The sequence below is a fragment of the Ursus maritimus genome, unplaced genomic scaffold (assembly GCF_017311325.1).
Source record: "Ursus maritimus isolate PB19 unplaced genomic scaffold, ASM1731132v1 scaffold_19, whole genome shotgun sequence".
Classification (NCBI taxonomy): Eukaryota; Metazoa; Chordata; class Mammalia; order Carnivora; family Ursidae; genus Ursus; species Ursus maritimus.
The window spans coordinates 36,512,546-36,526,549 of record NW_024424341.1 but is presented as its reverse complement, the minus strand read 5'-3'; the positions used below and the strand labels follow the sequence as shown (position 1 = coordinate 36,526,549).

General features: G+C 48.8%; 2 protein-coding genes across 9 annotated transcripts in view; one reads left to right on the top strand and one right to left on the bottom strand.

Moving 5' to 3' along the window:
- Positions 1-14,004, top strand: part of LOC103661323 (protein C19orf12 homolog) — a 70,200-nt gene that overhangs the window by 11,298 nt on the left and 44,898 nt on the right. For 3 of the 7 annotated variants that reach the window (XM_008689041.2, XM_008689035.2, XM_008689040.2), the window contains one exon: positions 5,718-5,887. The exons of the other annotated variants lie outside the window; for them this stretch is intronic. The gene's annotated coding sequence lies outside the window, so the exon portion shown is untranslated. The remainder of the gene's footprint in view (positions 1-5,717; positions 5,888-14,004) is intronic. 7 annotated transcript variants of the gene reach the window in all.
- Positions 3,362-13,397, bottom strand: LOC103661321 (protein C19orf12 homolog). Of its 2 annotated transcripts, XM_008689033.2 has the most exons (3): positions 9,068-13,397; positions 5,171-5,385; positions 3,362-4,619 (listed from the first exon to the last, which is right to left on the bottom strand). In XM_008689033.2, exons 1-3 carry the CDS (start codon positions 9,222-9,224, stop codon positions 4,593-4,595), a joined length of 399 nt encoding a protein of 132 aa, XP_008687255.1. In that variant the 5' UTR covers positions 9,225-13,397; the 3' UTR covers positions 3,362-4,592. The 2 variants fall into 2 exon arrangements, with proteins under 2 accessions (XP_008687255.1, XP_008687256.1); XM_008689034.2 differs by having other exon boundaries at positions 3,362-5,385.

Sequence of the window (14,004 nt, the reverse complement as noted above, 5' to 3'; positions counted from 1 at the left end):
GCGTTGAAATTTTACAGTCTTATGGGATCCATAGGGTTGTCATCCCCCTGTTCTTCCAGACTCGCTTCTGAGGGAGGGGCCTGCCGTGCTGTTTCTCAGGTATCTCTGCTTGGGTGGAGTTGCCCCACCCCCTTCATGGAAATGGGCTCAGTCAAGCAACATGACAGATCACATTAACAAAAAGAAGAGATGAGAACCACATGATCCTCTCAATGCAGAAAAACCATTTCACAAAACACAGCATCTGTTCCTGATTAAAACTCTTCAAAGTAGAGGGGTAGAGGGAACATGCCTCAATATCATAAAAGCCATCTAAGAAAAGCCCACAGCGAATATCATTCTCAATGGCGAAGAACTGAGAGCTTTTCCCATAAGGTCAGGAACACAACAAGGATGCTTACTCTCATCACTATTGTTCAACATAGTACTTGAAGTCCTAGCCTCAGCAATCAGACATCAAAAAGAAAAGGCATTCACATAAGCAAAGAAGAAGTCAAACTCTATTTTCACAGATGACATGATACTTTATATGGAAAACCCAAAAGACTCCAACCCCAAATTACTACTCATACAACAATTCAGCAATGTGGCAGGATACAAAATCAATGCACAGAAATCAGTTGCTTTTCTATACACTAACAATGAGCCTGAAGAAAGAGAAATTAAGGAATCAATTCCATTTATATTAGCACCTAAAACCATAAGATACCAAGGAATAAACCTAACCAAAGAGGTTAATGATCTGTACTCTAGAAACTACAGAACATCTATGAAAGAAATCGAGGAAGACACAAAGATATGGAAAAACATTCCATGCTCATGGATTGGAAGAATAAACATTGTGAAAATGTCTATGCTGCCCAGAGCAATCTACACTTTCAGTGCAATCCCTATCAAAATACCACTGACGTTTTTCACAGAGCTGGAACAAACAATCCTAAAATTTGTTTGTAACCAGAAAAGACCCTGAATCACCAGGGGGATGTTGAAAAGGAAAACCAAAGCTGGGAGCATCACAATGCCTGACTTCAAGCTAGATTACAAAACTGTGCTCATCAAGACAGCATGGAACAGACACAAAAACAGACGCATAGATCAATGGAACAGAATAGAGACCCCAGAAATGGACCCTCAACTCTATGGAAACTAATCTTAACAAAGCAGGAAGGATTATCTAATGGAAAAATAAAAGTCTCTTCAAAAAATGCTGGTGGGAAAATTGGACAGCTACAGGTGGAAGAATGAAACTGGACCATTCTCTTACACCAATCACAAAGATAAACTCAAAATGGATGAGGGACCTAAATCTGAGACGGTAATCCATCAAAATCCTAGAGGAGAACACAGGCAGTAACCTCTTTGAACATCACCCATAGCAACTTCTTTCAAGACATGTCTCTATAGGCAAGGGAAGCAAAAGCATAAATGAACTTTTGGGACTTCACAAGATAAGGAGCTTCTGCACAGCAAAGGAAACAGTAAAAAAACAAAACAAAACTAAGAGGCAGCCCATGGAATGGGAGAAGATATTTGCAAATGACACTACAGGTAAAGGGCTTGTATCCAAGATGTATAAAGAACTTCTCAAACTTAACACCCAAAAATGCAGGAAATAACTAATGTTGGCGAGGATGTGGAGAAAGGGGAACCCTCCTACACTGTTGGTGGGAATGCATTTGGCACAGCCACTCCAGAAAACGGTATGAGGTTCCTCAAGATGTTAAAAATAGAGCTACCCTTCAACCCAGCAATTGCACTACTGCATATTTACCCCAAAGATACAGATGTAGTGAGAAGAAGGGGCACATGCACCCCAATGTTCATAGTAGCAATGTCCACAATAGCCAAACCGTGGAAGGAGCCAAGGTGTCCTTCAACAGATGAATGGGTAAAGAAGATGAGGTTCATATATACAATGGAATATTACTCAGCCATCAGACAGGATGAATACCTATTATTTGCATCGACATGGATAGAACTGAAGGGAATTACGCTAAGTGAAAAAGCCAAGCAGAGAAAGACAATTATACTGTTTCACTCATATAGGAATAGTGGAACAGAAGGAATAGTGCAGAGGACCACAGGGGAAGGGAGGGAAAACTGAAGGGGGTGACAGCAGAGAGCGAGACAAACCATGAGAGACTCTGGACTCCAGGAAACAAACTGAGGGTTTCAGAAGGGATGGGGATGGGAGGATGGGTTAACCGGGTGATGGGTATTAAGGAGGGCATGCGTTGTGATGAGCACTGGGTGTTATATGCAACTGGTGAATCATTGAACAGTACATCAAAAACAAATGATGTACTATATGTTAGCTAACTGAACATAATAATAAAAAAGAATAAATACCATAGGACACAGTATTCCACTTTTGCATATTTACCTAAAGAAAGCAAAAACACTAATTGAAAAAAAGTCATACACACTCCTATGTTTATTACAGCATTATTTACAATAGCTAAGAAATGGAAGCAACCTAAGCGTCCGTCAGTAGGTGAATGGATAAAGAATATGTTCAAGTTGACCCTTGAACAATGTAGGGGGTTAGAGAGGCTGACCCTCTGCACAGTAGAAGATCTGCACATAACTCTTTGCAACCCCAAAACTTAAATACTGAAGTCCACTGTTGTCTGGAAGCCTTACTGATAAAATAAACATAAAGTCAGTTAACACATATTTTACATGTTATGTATAGTGTATACTATCTTCTTACAATAAAGTAAGCTAGAGGAAAGAAAATGTTATTTAAAAATTAAGGAGTAGAAAATACATTTACAGTACTTCATTGTATTTATTGAAAAAAAATCCATGTATAAATGAATCCATGAAGTTCAACTCTGTGTTGTTCAAGAATCAACTGTGTATACAAAGGAATATTACTCAGTTATAAAAAAGGATGAAATATTATCATTCTCAACAAGATGGGTGGATCCTAGGGTACAAAGGTAAGTGAAATGACTGAACAGAAAAAGAAAAATGCTGTGTGATTTCACTTATATGTAGACTCTAAAAAACAAAGCAAACAAACGAACAACAACAACAAAAAAAGCAGAATTAGCCTCTTAAATATAGAGAACAAACTGGTGGTTCCCAGAGGGAAGAGGATGTGGGGAGGAATGGGCAAAATAGATGAAGGAATTTTAAGAGGTACATCCTTTTTTTTTTTTTTTTAAGATTATTTATTTATTTATTTATTTATTTATTTATTTATTTATTTGATAGAGAGACAGCCAGTGAGAGAGGGAACACAGGCAGAGGGAGTGGGAGAGGAAGAAGCAGGCTCCCAGTGGAGAAGCCTGATGTGGGGCTCAATCCCAGAACGCTGGGATCACGCACTGAGCCGAAGGCAGACGCTTAACCACTGAGCCACCCAGGCGCCCCCTAAGAGGTACATCCTTCTCATTATAAAATGAATAAGTTATGAGGATGGAAAGTACAAAGTAGGAAATATACCCAATAATACAATAACTTTGTATGATTACAGATGGTGACTACACGTATCATGGTGAGCATTTTGTAATGTATGGAATTGTTGAATCACCATGTTGTACACCTGAAACTAGTATCATATTGTATGTCAAGTATACTTCAATAAAAACACCATTATAAGTACATTGAATAACTTAGAAGAAAAGAGGGACAAAATGGGTAAAAAGAGGAGGAATTTCAGCAGAGAAATTCTGTAGCTGAAAAATGTTTTCAGGGCTTCCTCTAATGGTAGTGACCTACATGTGCATACTTAAACTTTTTATAACTACTGAGAATATTTCCCAAGATCACACACACTTTCCTTTTTATTCATCTGATAAACATATATTTATCTGTCAAGTGCTCTCTGGGCCCCTGTGTCTTGCTTGTTAAGTGAGAGGTGCCCTGGGGACTCTTAGCCACCCCCCTGAAGCCTCTATTGCCCTACTGGAGAGGGGTCATGTCCTGGGAAAGGTTCTCTGTGAGCTCTGGGCCCTGAGGGCTGCGTCCCAGAGCCTCAAGCATGTGGGGAGCTGAGATGTGGAGCTTGTCAGCTGGAGAATGGCTTCAGGGCTAGACTGGACTCAGTCATTTTCCATCTTCGCAGTAGCCAAGTCAGACCTCGTTAATGAGGGTCCGTTCCCGCTTGTCAGTGAAGTTATATGGAACACTGGCTCCACTTTATCCCAGGTGCTGGCCTAGAGGAGTCAGGGCCTGGCTGGGGACAGCAGGGAAAGGGCTAAGGTAGGATGGAATAGTATACAGCCATGACACGTTTACAAGGAACTTTAAATCACAAATGTTATATAATGTTAATTGATAAAAGCATTCAAAGAGGCCTAAACATGAAGAATGTAAATATGCTGGAAATGTGCAGACATAGCATTAAAATGTTTATAGGATACATACCGAATGTGTAAAGAACGACTTCCTAGGTGTTAACATTTGTAGTATCATTATCCATTACTAGATTGTTCTAAGCTCTCATCAGTAAATGCTGGCAATTGGAAATGTTTTTCAAAGACTATTTAAAAACCAAGTTGAGGCTGCCTCTGGCGAGGTGCCTGGGGCAGAATTCATGCTGGAGGAAGCCTTGCTTTTCCATTTGTACCATCCTGAGTCTTCTAAGTTTTGTTCCAGGCTGTTGTTACCTATTCAAAAATGAATAAATAAATAGTTTGCAAAGGACACACAGAGTAAAAATACTAAAACCACAGAAGCCGAGAGGAGAGCCTGAGGGGAAAGCCAGAAAGTGCTTTCACCTCCTGGGGGAGACAGGACTCCAGGTCTGGCCTGCCCTCTCGGGCCCACTGCCCATCACAGTCACCCCAGGACCCAGCTGGTCCAGGGTGACTTCACTCAGCAAGGCCTATTCCATCTGACCCGAAACTAGTCAGGAGTTGGGTCAGGGTTTTTCCCAGGAATAAAGGCAGGCAGGGCAGGGGAGGGACTTCAGGGGACATCAGGGCAGGACCTCTGAACTAGGACCCCATATCCCCTGGGTCTGGAACATTTGGGCTCAATTCATGAGCAATGAATGCGTGAGGCTTCCCCAAGTCCCCAGTCACCTTCTGTGAGTTGGGAGAACCGTCTGAACGGCCCGCCACCATGTAGGTCAGCAGAATCCTCTAAATGAGACCCCCGCTTCCCAGGAGAACCTTCATAGTCAATGTACTGAACCTTAGCCTTTGAGGAACTTTACCAGCAGGGCCAGCAGCTGCTCCTTCAGGCTCTCATTGTCCATGACCTGCTTGGTCAGCTCCACAGTGTCCTTCCACTTCAGGTCCCTGAGGATGGCGGTGGCTTCATTATAGAGCTTTTGCTTCTTATCAGGCGGCAGCTCCATTATGATCTGAGGAATCGGTTTAAACTGTCCGCTTGTCATCCATGTATCTAATAGATCCCCAACAACCCCCCCTAGAAAACAAGGAAGGTTCAATTAGTTGGGCCTTATTCATAAATCATGGCCTCAGGCTCTTGCTGAAAGCACATCCACCGCCATGACGAGTGGGCACATTCCTGCATGGGCCGGACTGGGCTCAGCTTGGTGCCCACTCCACCCCATGGTATGGGGGGCAGGGGATTATGGGGTCTTCAGTTCATTTGCCTTGGATAATTGACACCCCAATGTGCCTTCCCTAATGCAGAGAGCGGAGACGCAAGTGTGTTTTCAACAGGTATCATCTCAGTGGTGAGGCTGAGTTGTCTCCATAGTATGCTTTTTGCCCCTGAACTTTGGAAATTTCCAGGGAAATCGTTTGGCTAAAGGACCCTGGGGACAGAGGAGGAGACCTTCACTCTGAAGCAACGGTTTCTCATGCCAGCCCTCCAGAGCTGTATGATGGTAACTACCAAATACAACTTCCTCAACTGCTTCTCTTCCTGTGACCCTGAAAAGGCATAACCATTATTATTAAAGGTAAAATTTATGATCAAATGTAAGGTGCATGATGTTGGGACTTGAAGCCCTTATGTCAATGGAAAGTTCTATGTGACCAGGTGGGTCCAGGTCGGCTACAGGAAGGTGCCCTGGGGCAGGGGTCTCAAACTTAAGTGCTTTCAGGGGAAGCTGGTACTTGAGAGGAGTGAGGAGGGTTGAGTGGGCCTGTGAGTGATGGAGAACTGGGTCGTTGTCTAAACAGGTGGTGGCACTGTTGTTCAACAGAGTACTAGAAATCCTAGCCTTAGCGATCAGATAACAAAAAGAAATAAAAGACATGCAAATTGGCAAAGAAGAAGTCAAACTTTCCCTCTTTCAAGATGTCATGATACTTTATGTGGCAAACCCAAAGACTGAACCCCAAAATTGCTAGAATTCATACAATTCAGCAACATGGCAGAATACAAAATCAATGTATGGAAATCAGTTGCATTTCTATACATTAACAACAAGCCTGAAGAAAGAGAAATTAAGGAATTGATCCCATTTACAATTGCACCAAAACCATAAGATACACAAGAATAAACCAAACCAAGGAGGTAAAGGATCTGTACTCTAAAAAGTATAGAACACTTATGAAAGAAATTGAAGAAGACACCAAGAGGTGGAAAAACATTCCATGCTCATGGATTAGAAGAATAAATGTTGTTTAGATGTCTATGCTACCCAGAGCAATCTACACATTCAATGCAATACCTATCAAAATACCACCAACATTTTTCAGAGAGCTGGAACAAAAAAAGTCCCATGATTTTAAAATATCGATGATCAGATATTAAAAGAGGCAGCCCGGCTGGAGTTAGTGACTCTCTCCGAAAGAGCAGAGCATGGAAAGGGGGACACTAACTTCACAGTGGGGAAAGCTGGCACAGACCACCTTAACCAGGTGATCAAGGTGGACATCGCCAGGGTGGCCTGTGGATGTCTCACGTCCCCGGAATGGTGCTATGAGACAGGCGTCCACCTCTGTCCTCGGTAAGCTTTCCAAAGGTCCCCAACCCCGGGCTAAGCACGAGAAAGCCCTCATGCAGACCCAAACAGAGAGGCATCCTACAAATACCTGCCCAGTACTCCTCAAGGCCATGAAAGAAAAGTCCAAGAAACGGTCACAGACCCAGGGAGACGAAGCAGGCATGAGGATTAAATGCACTGTGATAGCTTGAGCTGGTTTCTGGGACAGGAACACATCAGTAATGCAAAAACTGGCAAAGTACAAATAAAGCCTGGAGACCAGTTAGTAGTGATGCATCAGTGTTGGTTTCTTACTTTGACAAGGGCACCTGGTAACAAGATGGTAGCGTCAGGGGAACAGAAGCGGCAAGGGATACACAGGAGTTCTCTACACGGTCTCACCAGCTTGTCTGTAATTCTACTACTATTCCGGAATAAAAGGTTTATCTGAGAGAACAGAGCCCCGGCAGAGAGAACCCGGGTGTGGGCTGGAACCCGCTGACAGGCAGTAAAGCCTGCACCCTCTCCGGAAGCCGAGTGTGGAGGCATCTGAGCACACAGCTCCCCTAGGGCTGAGCCCAGGCCAGCATCGGGCCCTGGAGGCTGAACACCGCCCCTGGCCACCCTTCCCCTCCGCTCCAAAAGCAGGGAGGATTCGGGGAGGGAAAACCAGTGTTTTGAAGTTTTACTGAACTTTTCCTCATGACACCCGTGAAGCGCTTAGAGCCCAGAGTTGCCCTCATCTGCACTAAACCGTTAGGAGAACATCAAGATTTGATTTAGAGCAGCACTTAATGCAAGAAGTCACCAGGAATATCAACCAGCAAATTACTCATTATTTGGAGAAGAGAAAATTCCTTGGTTTTCTGGGTAAAATGATGTTCCCGCCCACAACTAGGGGCTGCAAGTAGCGAGTCCCCTGGTTCTCCTGGCAGACATCGTGTTCTCCACCAGCGCTGACACAACCCAGATAAAATAGATGCTCCCACAATGGCATCTGGGAACAGCTATATGATAAAGGACCCATCAGGCCCTCCCCTGAGCACCTTAATGGGGGGGACAAAGATGTAGACTGTCACTGAGTAAGGAGGCAATGGCCTTGTCTCCTACCCTACTGGCTGGTGCTTGGATGGTGAGAATTGAGGTCAGGACTCACTCATTCACAGACTGCAAAGGGACACGGACAGGTGGACGGTCTGGGGCCCCCCCACACGCTGACTTACTCCCCAGTGTGACCTCAGCGTCATGGAATGTCCCTGTGTGCCAGTCCTGCCACAGAAACACAGAGCAGAGCAGGAAGCCATGCCAGGAGCCGGAAACAGAAGCCAACCTGGGCAGATAGGCCATCACCGCTCCAGCCTGTATGGTGGGAGTACTGCAGGCCGGACTGGGAGCTCTCCCCTGTCGCCGGCACAGACTGCCCGCACAGAGCAGCATCCAGTGATGCATCTGAGCCCAGTGCGTCCGAACACGTGGCAAAGCTCCCTGTGTTGCAGGGTCCATCTGAGGCACCTCCCGGGAGAACTAATCCAGCCCCTCTTCAAGTGAGGTCCATGCAGCAGCCCTGACCCACGGTCAGACTACACAGGAACCCTTCCTGCTCCCAAGCCAGAGGAAGTAACCCTTCCTGGCTCCAAGAATGATGGGAAAGTCAGCCAAACCTCCATTCATTGCTGGAAACTGGCTGTCAAGGAGGAGCAGGTGGCAAAAGCGGGAGGCAGGAACGACCCCTCTAGGATATTTGTGCTTTTTCTGCCTGAGACTGTTTGCTTTCAGAATGGGGAGTCGCTCTGAATGAGCTCATGTAAAATGGCCAGACAGCATCTGCTCCTAGAGGTTGCTCAGCAAACCCAGCTTCCTCCCGGGTTCCCTTCTGCAGTGACCTGTAATGGGGACGGGGAAGGAGACCATCCAAGGGACCCAGGACACCCTTTAATCTTCAGATGCCCGGACACATCTCTGAGAGGAAAGGCGCCCTCCAGGTCTGCATGACACGGATGCCATTTCGGGAAAACCCTGCATTTCCGAGACCTTCACACTCAGAAGCCTGTGTTTTCAGTAGGAGGAATTAGGGACACAAATCATGTCACCGAAGCAACCTCAACTCAACCAACATCTCCCACAGGACAGAGACTTCTGTGAGGTCTCTGTGGTTTCGTAGGTCTTTGTTACAACACCCCCGAGGCTGACCGTCTCTCCGAGCCTCACCAGCAATTGCTCCAGTTACGCCTCCGAGAAGACCACCGATGAAGCTCCCAGAATGCTTGAAGCCCCCCTTCATTTTCCTCTCCTCAGCGATGGAAATGAGCAGCTTCATGACGTCATCCACCGAGAGGGGCTTCTTTTTGAACCTCAAAGGAAGCATTTCAAAGGGAGAGTTTTAATGAGCGTCAGAGTATCTGCACCCAAATGTTACTCTGGCTGGTGTTCCGAGGAACAGTCCTCATGTAGAGAACGGGAGCTCTGCCGTACGCGGGACAGACGGCACCAGCCCTGTGGTTGGGTCCTTATCACGGACGAAGCCAGGAAGCATTTAGTTCATATGCAACACAGTCCGCAGAAGGGACAAAAGGTCTTCCTTGCCCTCTGCTTCGCTTCTGATTTGTGCCGGGTTACGGAGCAGGCCCGGCCCCTGGCTCCCACGGGTCATCACTAGTGAGGCAAGCGAGCCCTCTCTTGAGTCTGCGCCCTTCCTGCTGCCTCAGGCCTCCCCAGGGCACAGAGCCTGGTGGAGAGCAGGACGTCCCAGCCTCCACTCCTCTGTCGTGGGATAGGGAACGGAGCTCATGCCAAGCCAGAAAGGGGGCAAGTACTGACTCCATGACCACACTGGCCTTGTGCCCACCCCTGCCCGCCTGTGACCCTGAGCAGAGCGTCAGAGTCCTCACCTGTAAAATGAGACAACCCACCTACAAGCTGGATTTTGGAAAGGTCTGGGCAGAATGGATGCAAGTACCTGGTATGAGTGTGGAACACTGCGGCCCGCAGACATGTTGGCTCTAAATGAATATTCTGTTGCTGAGACAACCACTGGCTTTTCCATCAGCAGCCACTCCTAAAGCCTGTCCAGTTCTGCATGGGGGATGGTAACAGCAGGACAGGTTGACCCTAAGGAGGACCAGTAAGATGGGACAACCAGAGAATAAACCAAACCACGGTATTCCAGGGCTTTGCATCTGTTCGGATAGAGAGACAGATGGACCTTTGGACCAATGACCTTAGAACAATTCTCTGAGGTCACAAACTGTTTGCTGCACTGGTGGGAAACTGGCAGGCAGGCATGGCAAGGGCAGGGTGGACTCTGCCCCAGGGTCAGTGGGCATGGAGACCCACAACACGGACGAGCCACCTGACAGGCCCCAGAAGTAAAATCAAAGTGGCCACGAGCTGATGCTTCTCGTTCTGGCCTCGGCTGGACCCAAGACTCTAAGGGCACTTCCTTCCATCACTCCGCTTTCTTGCAAGCAGTCCCTAAAGGAACTGGACAAAGGTTGGGGCAGACCTTGTTGCTCAGTAACTCTTGGATACATTTCTTTCTGACCCAAGGAGAATCCAGAAGCAGCCTCTCATGTAAAATCATCCTCCCAGTCCTGAGAGAGACTTCTGAGCCCCTAGAATGAATCTCTGGGTTGCAGGATCACCACAGTCAGGGTTCAGGACCTCTCCGCCGTCCCAGCAGAGGTAAGGGGTGTCCTGTGCTCTGGCCCCTGCCGTGTTCTGAGATCCGTGGTTCTCCACAAGGGCACAGAATCACTGATGACCTTGGGAAATGCAGCCCGCGTGCGTGGGCTGAGATTCTGCGTGGGGACAAGCTCCAGCTGGTCTCTAACCCCACCTCGGACAGCAAGACTCTACGAGTGCATGACCCAGACATCGGACATCTGCTGCTTGGTGCTCGAGTTCAGAAAGTGCAAACAAACCTCCCCCAATGTGTCTCTTTGACCAAGTGGGGTGTAGAGGCGATGGAGGGACAGGCCCTGCAGGGGTGCTCAAGGGACGAAGAAGGAGGAGTCAGGGGTGCCTGCCCCCTCCTCTGGCCCCATGTGTCCTGGACCTGCCAATACACCTCCCAGCTTCCAGCACCTTTGCTCACTACCAGCAGCCCCTCACAGACAGAGTCCATGCTACCCCTCCACCCTGGAAGAGAGCCCACGTGAATGTCAAGACTCATCCACAAAGGTCACAATAATCAGATAGCATTACAACAGCAAAGGGACTGCACATGGCAGAAGTCACTAAGAAATGAGGGGATGGAGGGTGTGACTTGATTTACCCAGTAGCCATGGTGCTGTGAAGCTACGTAAATGAGTTTTCTTTAAAATACTAATTTATTACAAATATTGATAACCAAAGGAATTACTATCATAATTAAACCTTTCAAAAATCTAATAATCCTCCTGTAAAACATCTATTCGTGGCATAGTTTATATCTGGTTTATATGCAGCTTTCTATCTGTCAGTTATGCTGGGAAAAGGGGAGTCGAAGCTCGATCCTGGAAGGCCTATCTGGAGGCTACAGTGAGCTCCCCATATCCAGGCACATGAAGACCCCAAGCATGGTCTGCAAGGCGGGCTTCCTGGCCAGGGCACTCTGCCCAGACACCACTCCTAATACAGGGTTTCTGCAGGATTATGGACCTGCACCCTGGAAACACTTTCTGCGTAACAAGAAAATGCATGGCCAGGAGGCAGGACACAGCCACTTCATACTCTATTGTGCATCTAAAAACCTAGCTTCCCACGGGCTCTGAATGACTTCCTATAAACCCACAGGGGCTAATAAGGCATCATCGTGCAAAGGCTACTCCTAACCTCCACTCAGCCCAGGCAGCCCAGCACAAGGCAGGAGCCCAGGGCTCTGCAGAACTGGAGGGCCAGCAGGGGTCACGGTGTGTGGGAGGGCAGGGGATGACGTGGCCCACCTCTGGCCGGGTTTAACAGCTCCACACCACAGGAAGAGGTGGCATTGTGGCTGCCTCACTCCAAGACAAACCTGGTTTAATTTCCTTGTGAGAATCATTTTAGACGTTAGAGCATCAGTAGACTCTTGTGGAAGGAAGGTTTGTCACCCCATCTCCTGAGTCCTTGCTAAAAACCCTGGCCTCCTGACTTCTCCGGGCTTGCCAGAGTGAGCAAGGAAGCCAGTCCTGCTTCTCCTCCCACTGCAAGCTTGCCTTTGTCTGTAAGCAACAAGGATGCCAGCAAGGAGGGAGGAAGAGTACTCTGATGGGGACAGACCTCAGAGGGTGGGAACGGGGCCTCCCCTCCCCATATCACACCTATTTCAGAATCAGATTTGTCCACAACACGGGCTCTGGTCACAGCAAGCCCATCGCCAGCCACAGAGAAGGCAAATACCAACTTGCAGCCCTGGTTTCTTGCACCACCAGGCTGGTCTGCTGATGACAGCAAGGTTCTGGGGAAGAGGGAGGTGTGCCCATCCCTGAGAGTGCAGCCCGGCTTTTTGAGATGGACCAGATTGTGAGAGAGCTGGGAAAGGAAGGCTTCAGAGCTAAGACAGACCCCCATGCACCCTTAAAAAAAAAAAAGAATGAAAAAAGAAAAACAAAAGCAGAGCCTCTGAAGGAGTCAGGGTGATCTTGCTCACCTGCCATCTTTCTGCTTCTCTGCTGGAATTTATAAAATCCCACTGTGTGGCCTGGCTCTTGTAAGCCTTGTCTTCCCAGCTCTGTAGGCCCCAGTGCGAAGGTCTCACGTGGACCCCACCAGCACTGTCAGATGAGCCCACAGATTTTAAGACTGAACTGTTGCTAGTATTTGAAAATCAGATTTCACATACATCTGATTTCTTGATTTCTCTTGAAAACTCAAAAGAGCGAGCCCCCCTGGACCACCTTCCCGTAGCCACAGAGGCAAAGCTAAGCCAGTACTGCCTTCTCTCTGCCATAGGCCCTGGCTGGGCGACCTTCCCCACCCACGGGCCCATAAACAGGTCACTCTGCAGCCTCTCAGAGTCTCCCTGCTTCGTTTTCTAAAGGTAAAGAAGCTACCAGTCCCCAGCAGAGGAATGCTCCCCTCCGAGATCCTTAACCCCCATTCCTGGTCATCTCTAACTTACCCCGCAAGGCCAGGCCGGGGGTGCTGACTCACCGGGCATCCTTCCAGGACTTTGTCCTGCATATGTAACCCCTGCCGCCCTACCCACGCGCCTGGGTCCTCGAGGAGGGTGACCCACACCCCGGGGTTACTGAGGAGGGTGCACACATGTGGGTACCTGGGGAGGTCATACACACACCCAGGGTCACTATGCAGCGCGGCGCTGGGTGCAGGGCCCTGAGCGCGGCTGCAGGTTCTGACCCCAGCTGGGCCGCTGCCGCTTATTTCTGGCGTGATGTCAGCCTCTCCATGCCACAGTGTCTTCATGTGGCAAATGAATACCCTTGAGGCCTGGGGTAGATCTGCAGCCCGCAGGTCTCCCTGCACTGCAGCCCCGGCAGGGGCCTCACCCCTGCAGTGCGGCGCACTGAGCCCTTCACCTGCTGGGACAGCGCCAGCAGAGCTGGGGAGACCCAGGCCCACGCTTCTCCGGCCCCGCCCCACCCAGGGTGTCCCCGCCCTCCAGCCGCCCCACCCCGCACAGACCCCGCCCCCTGCCACCTTCTGATCAGTCACCTGCCAGTGCACGCCCCCATAGCCGGTGCCCCTGCCTTGGCTGCCACCTGGGCTGCCACGTCTACCGGCACTGGAGCCACGAAGTGCTCCACTGGTTTCCGATGTCTGGCGGGAACGAGAACGCGGGGTCCTAGCCCAAGGAATCAGCCGGAGTGTCTTCTCTTGGTCGGAGTCTAGGCCTGGCTCTTGAGTCTGGAGTGAAGTCCCCGCGGCCCTCAGGCTGCGCTCCTTCGTGCCCACCGCCAGCGCTCTACCGCCGCCCGCACACGTTCTGGACGGGCTTCCCTTGCACCTTCCTCAACCCCGAGAGACCTCTCCCTTTGGCCTTTGATTCAGGATCTCTGACCCTGAGGCCTGTACACCTTCCTCCTTCCCCTCAGTGGGCAGGGAAGGGAGCCCAGCAACCTGGAGAAGTCCCAGGTGCAAAGTTCATGTTTGCTGAATGTATGGGCCCAAGGCCAACACAGGCTGTCCCCCAAGGTACCGGCACCAGGGGCCTCTGGGTCAGGCAG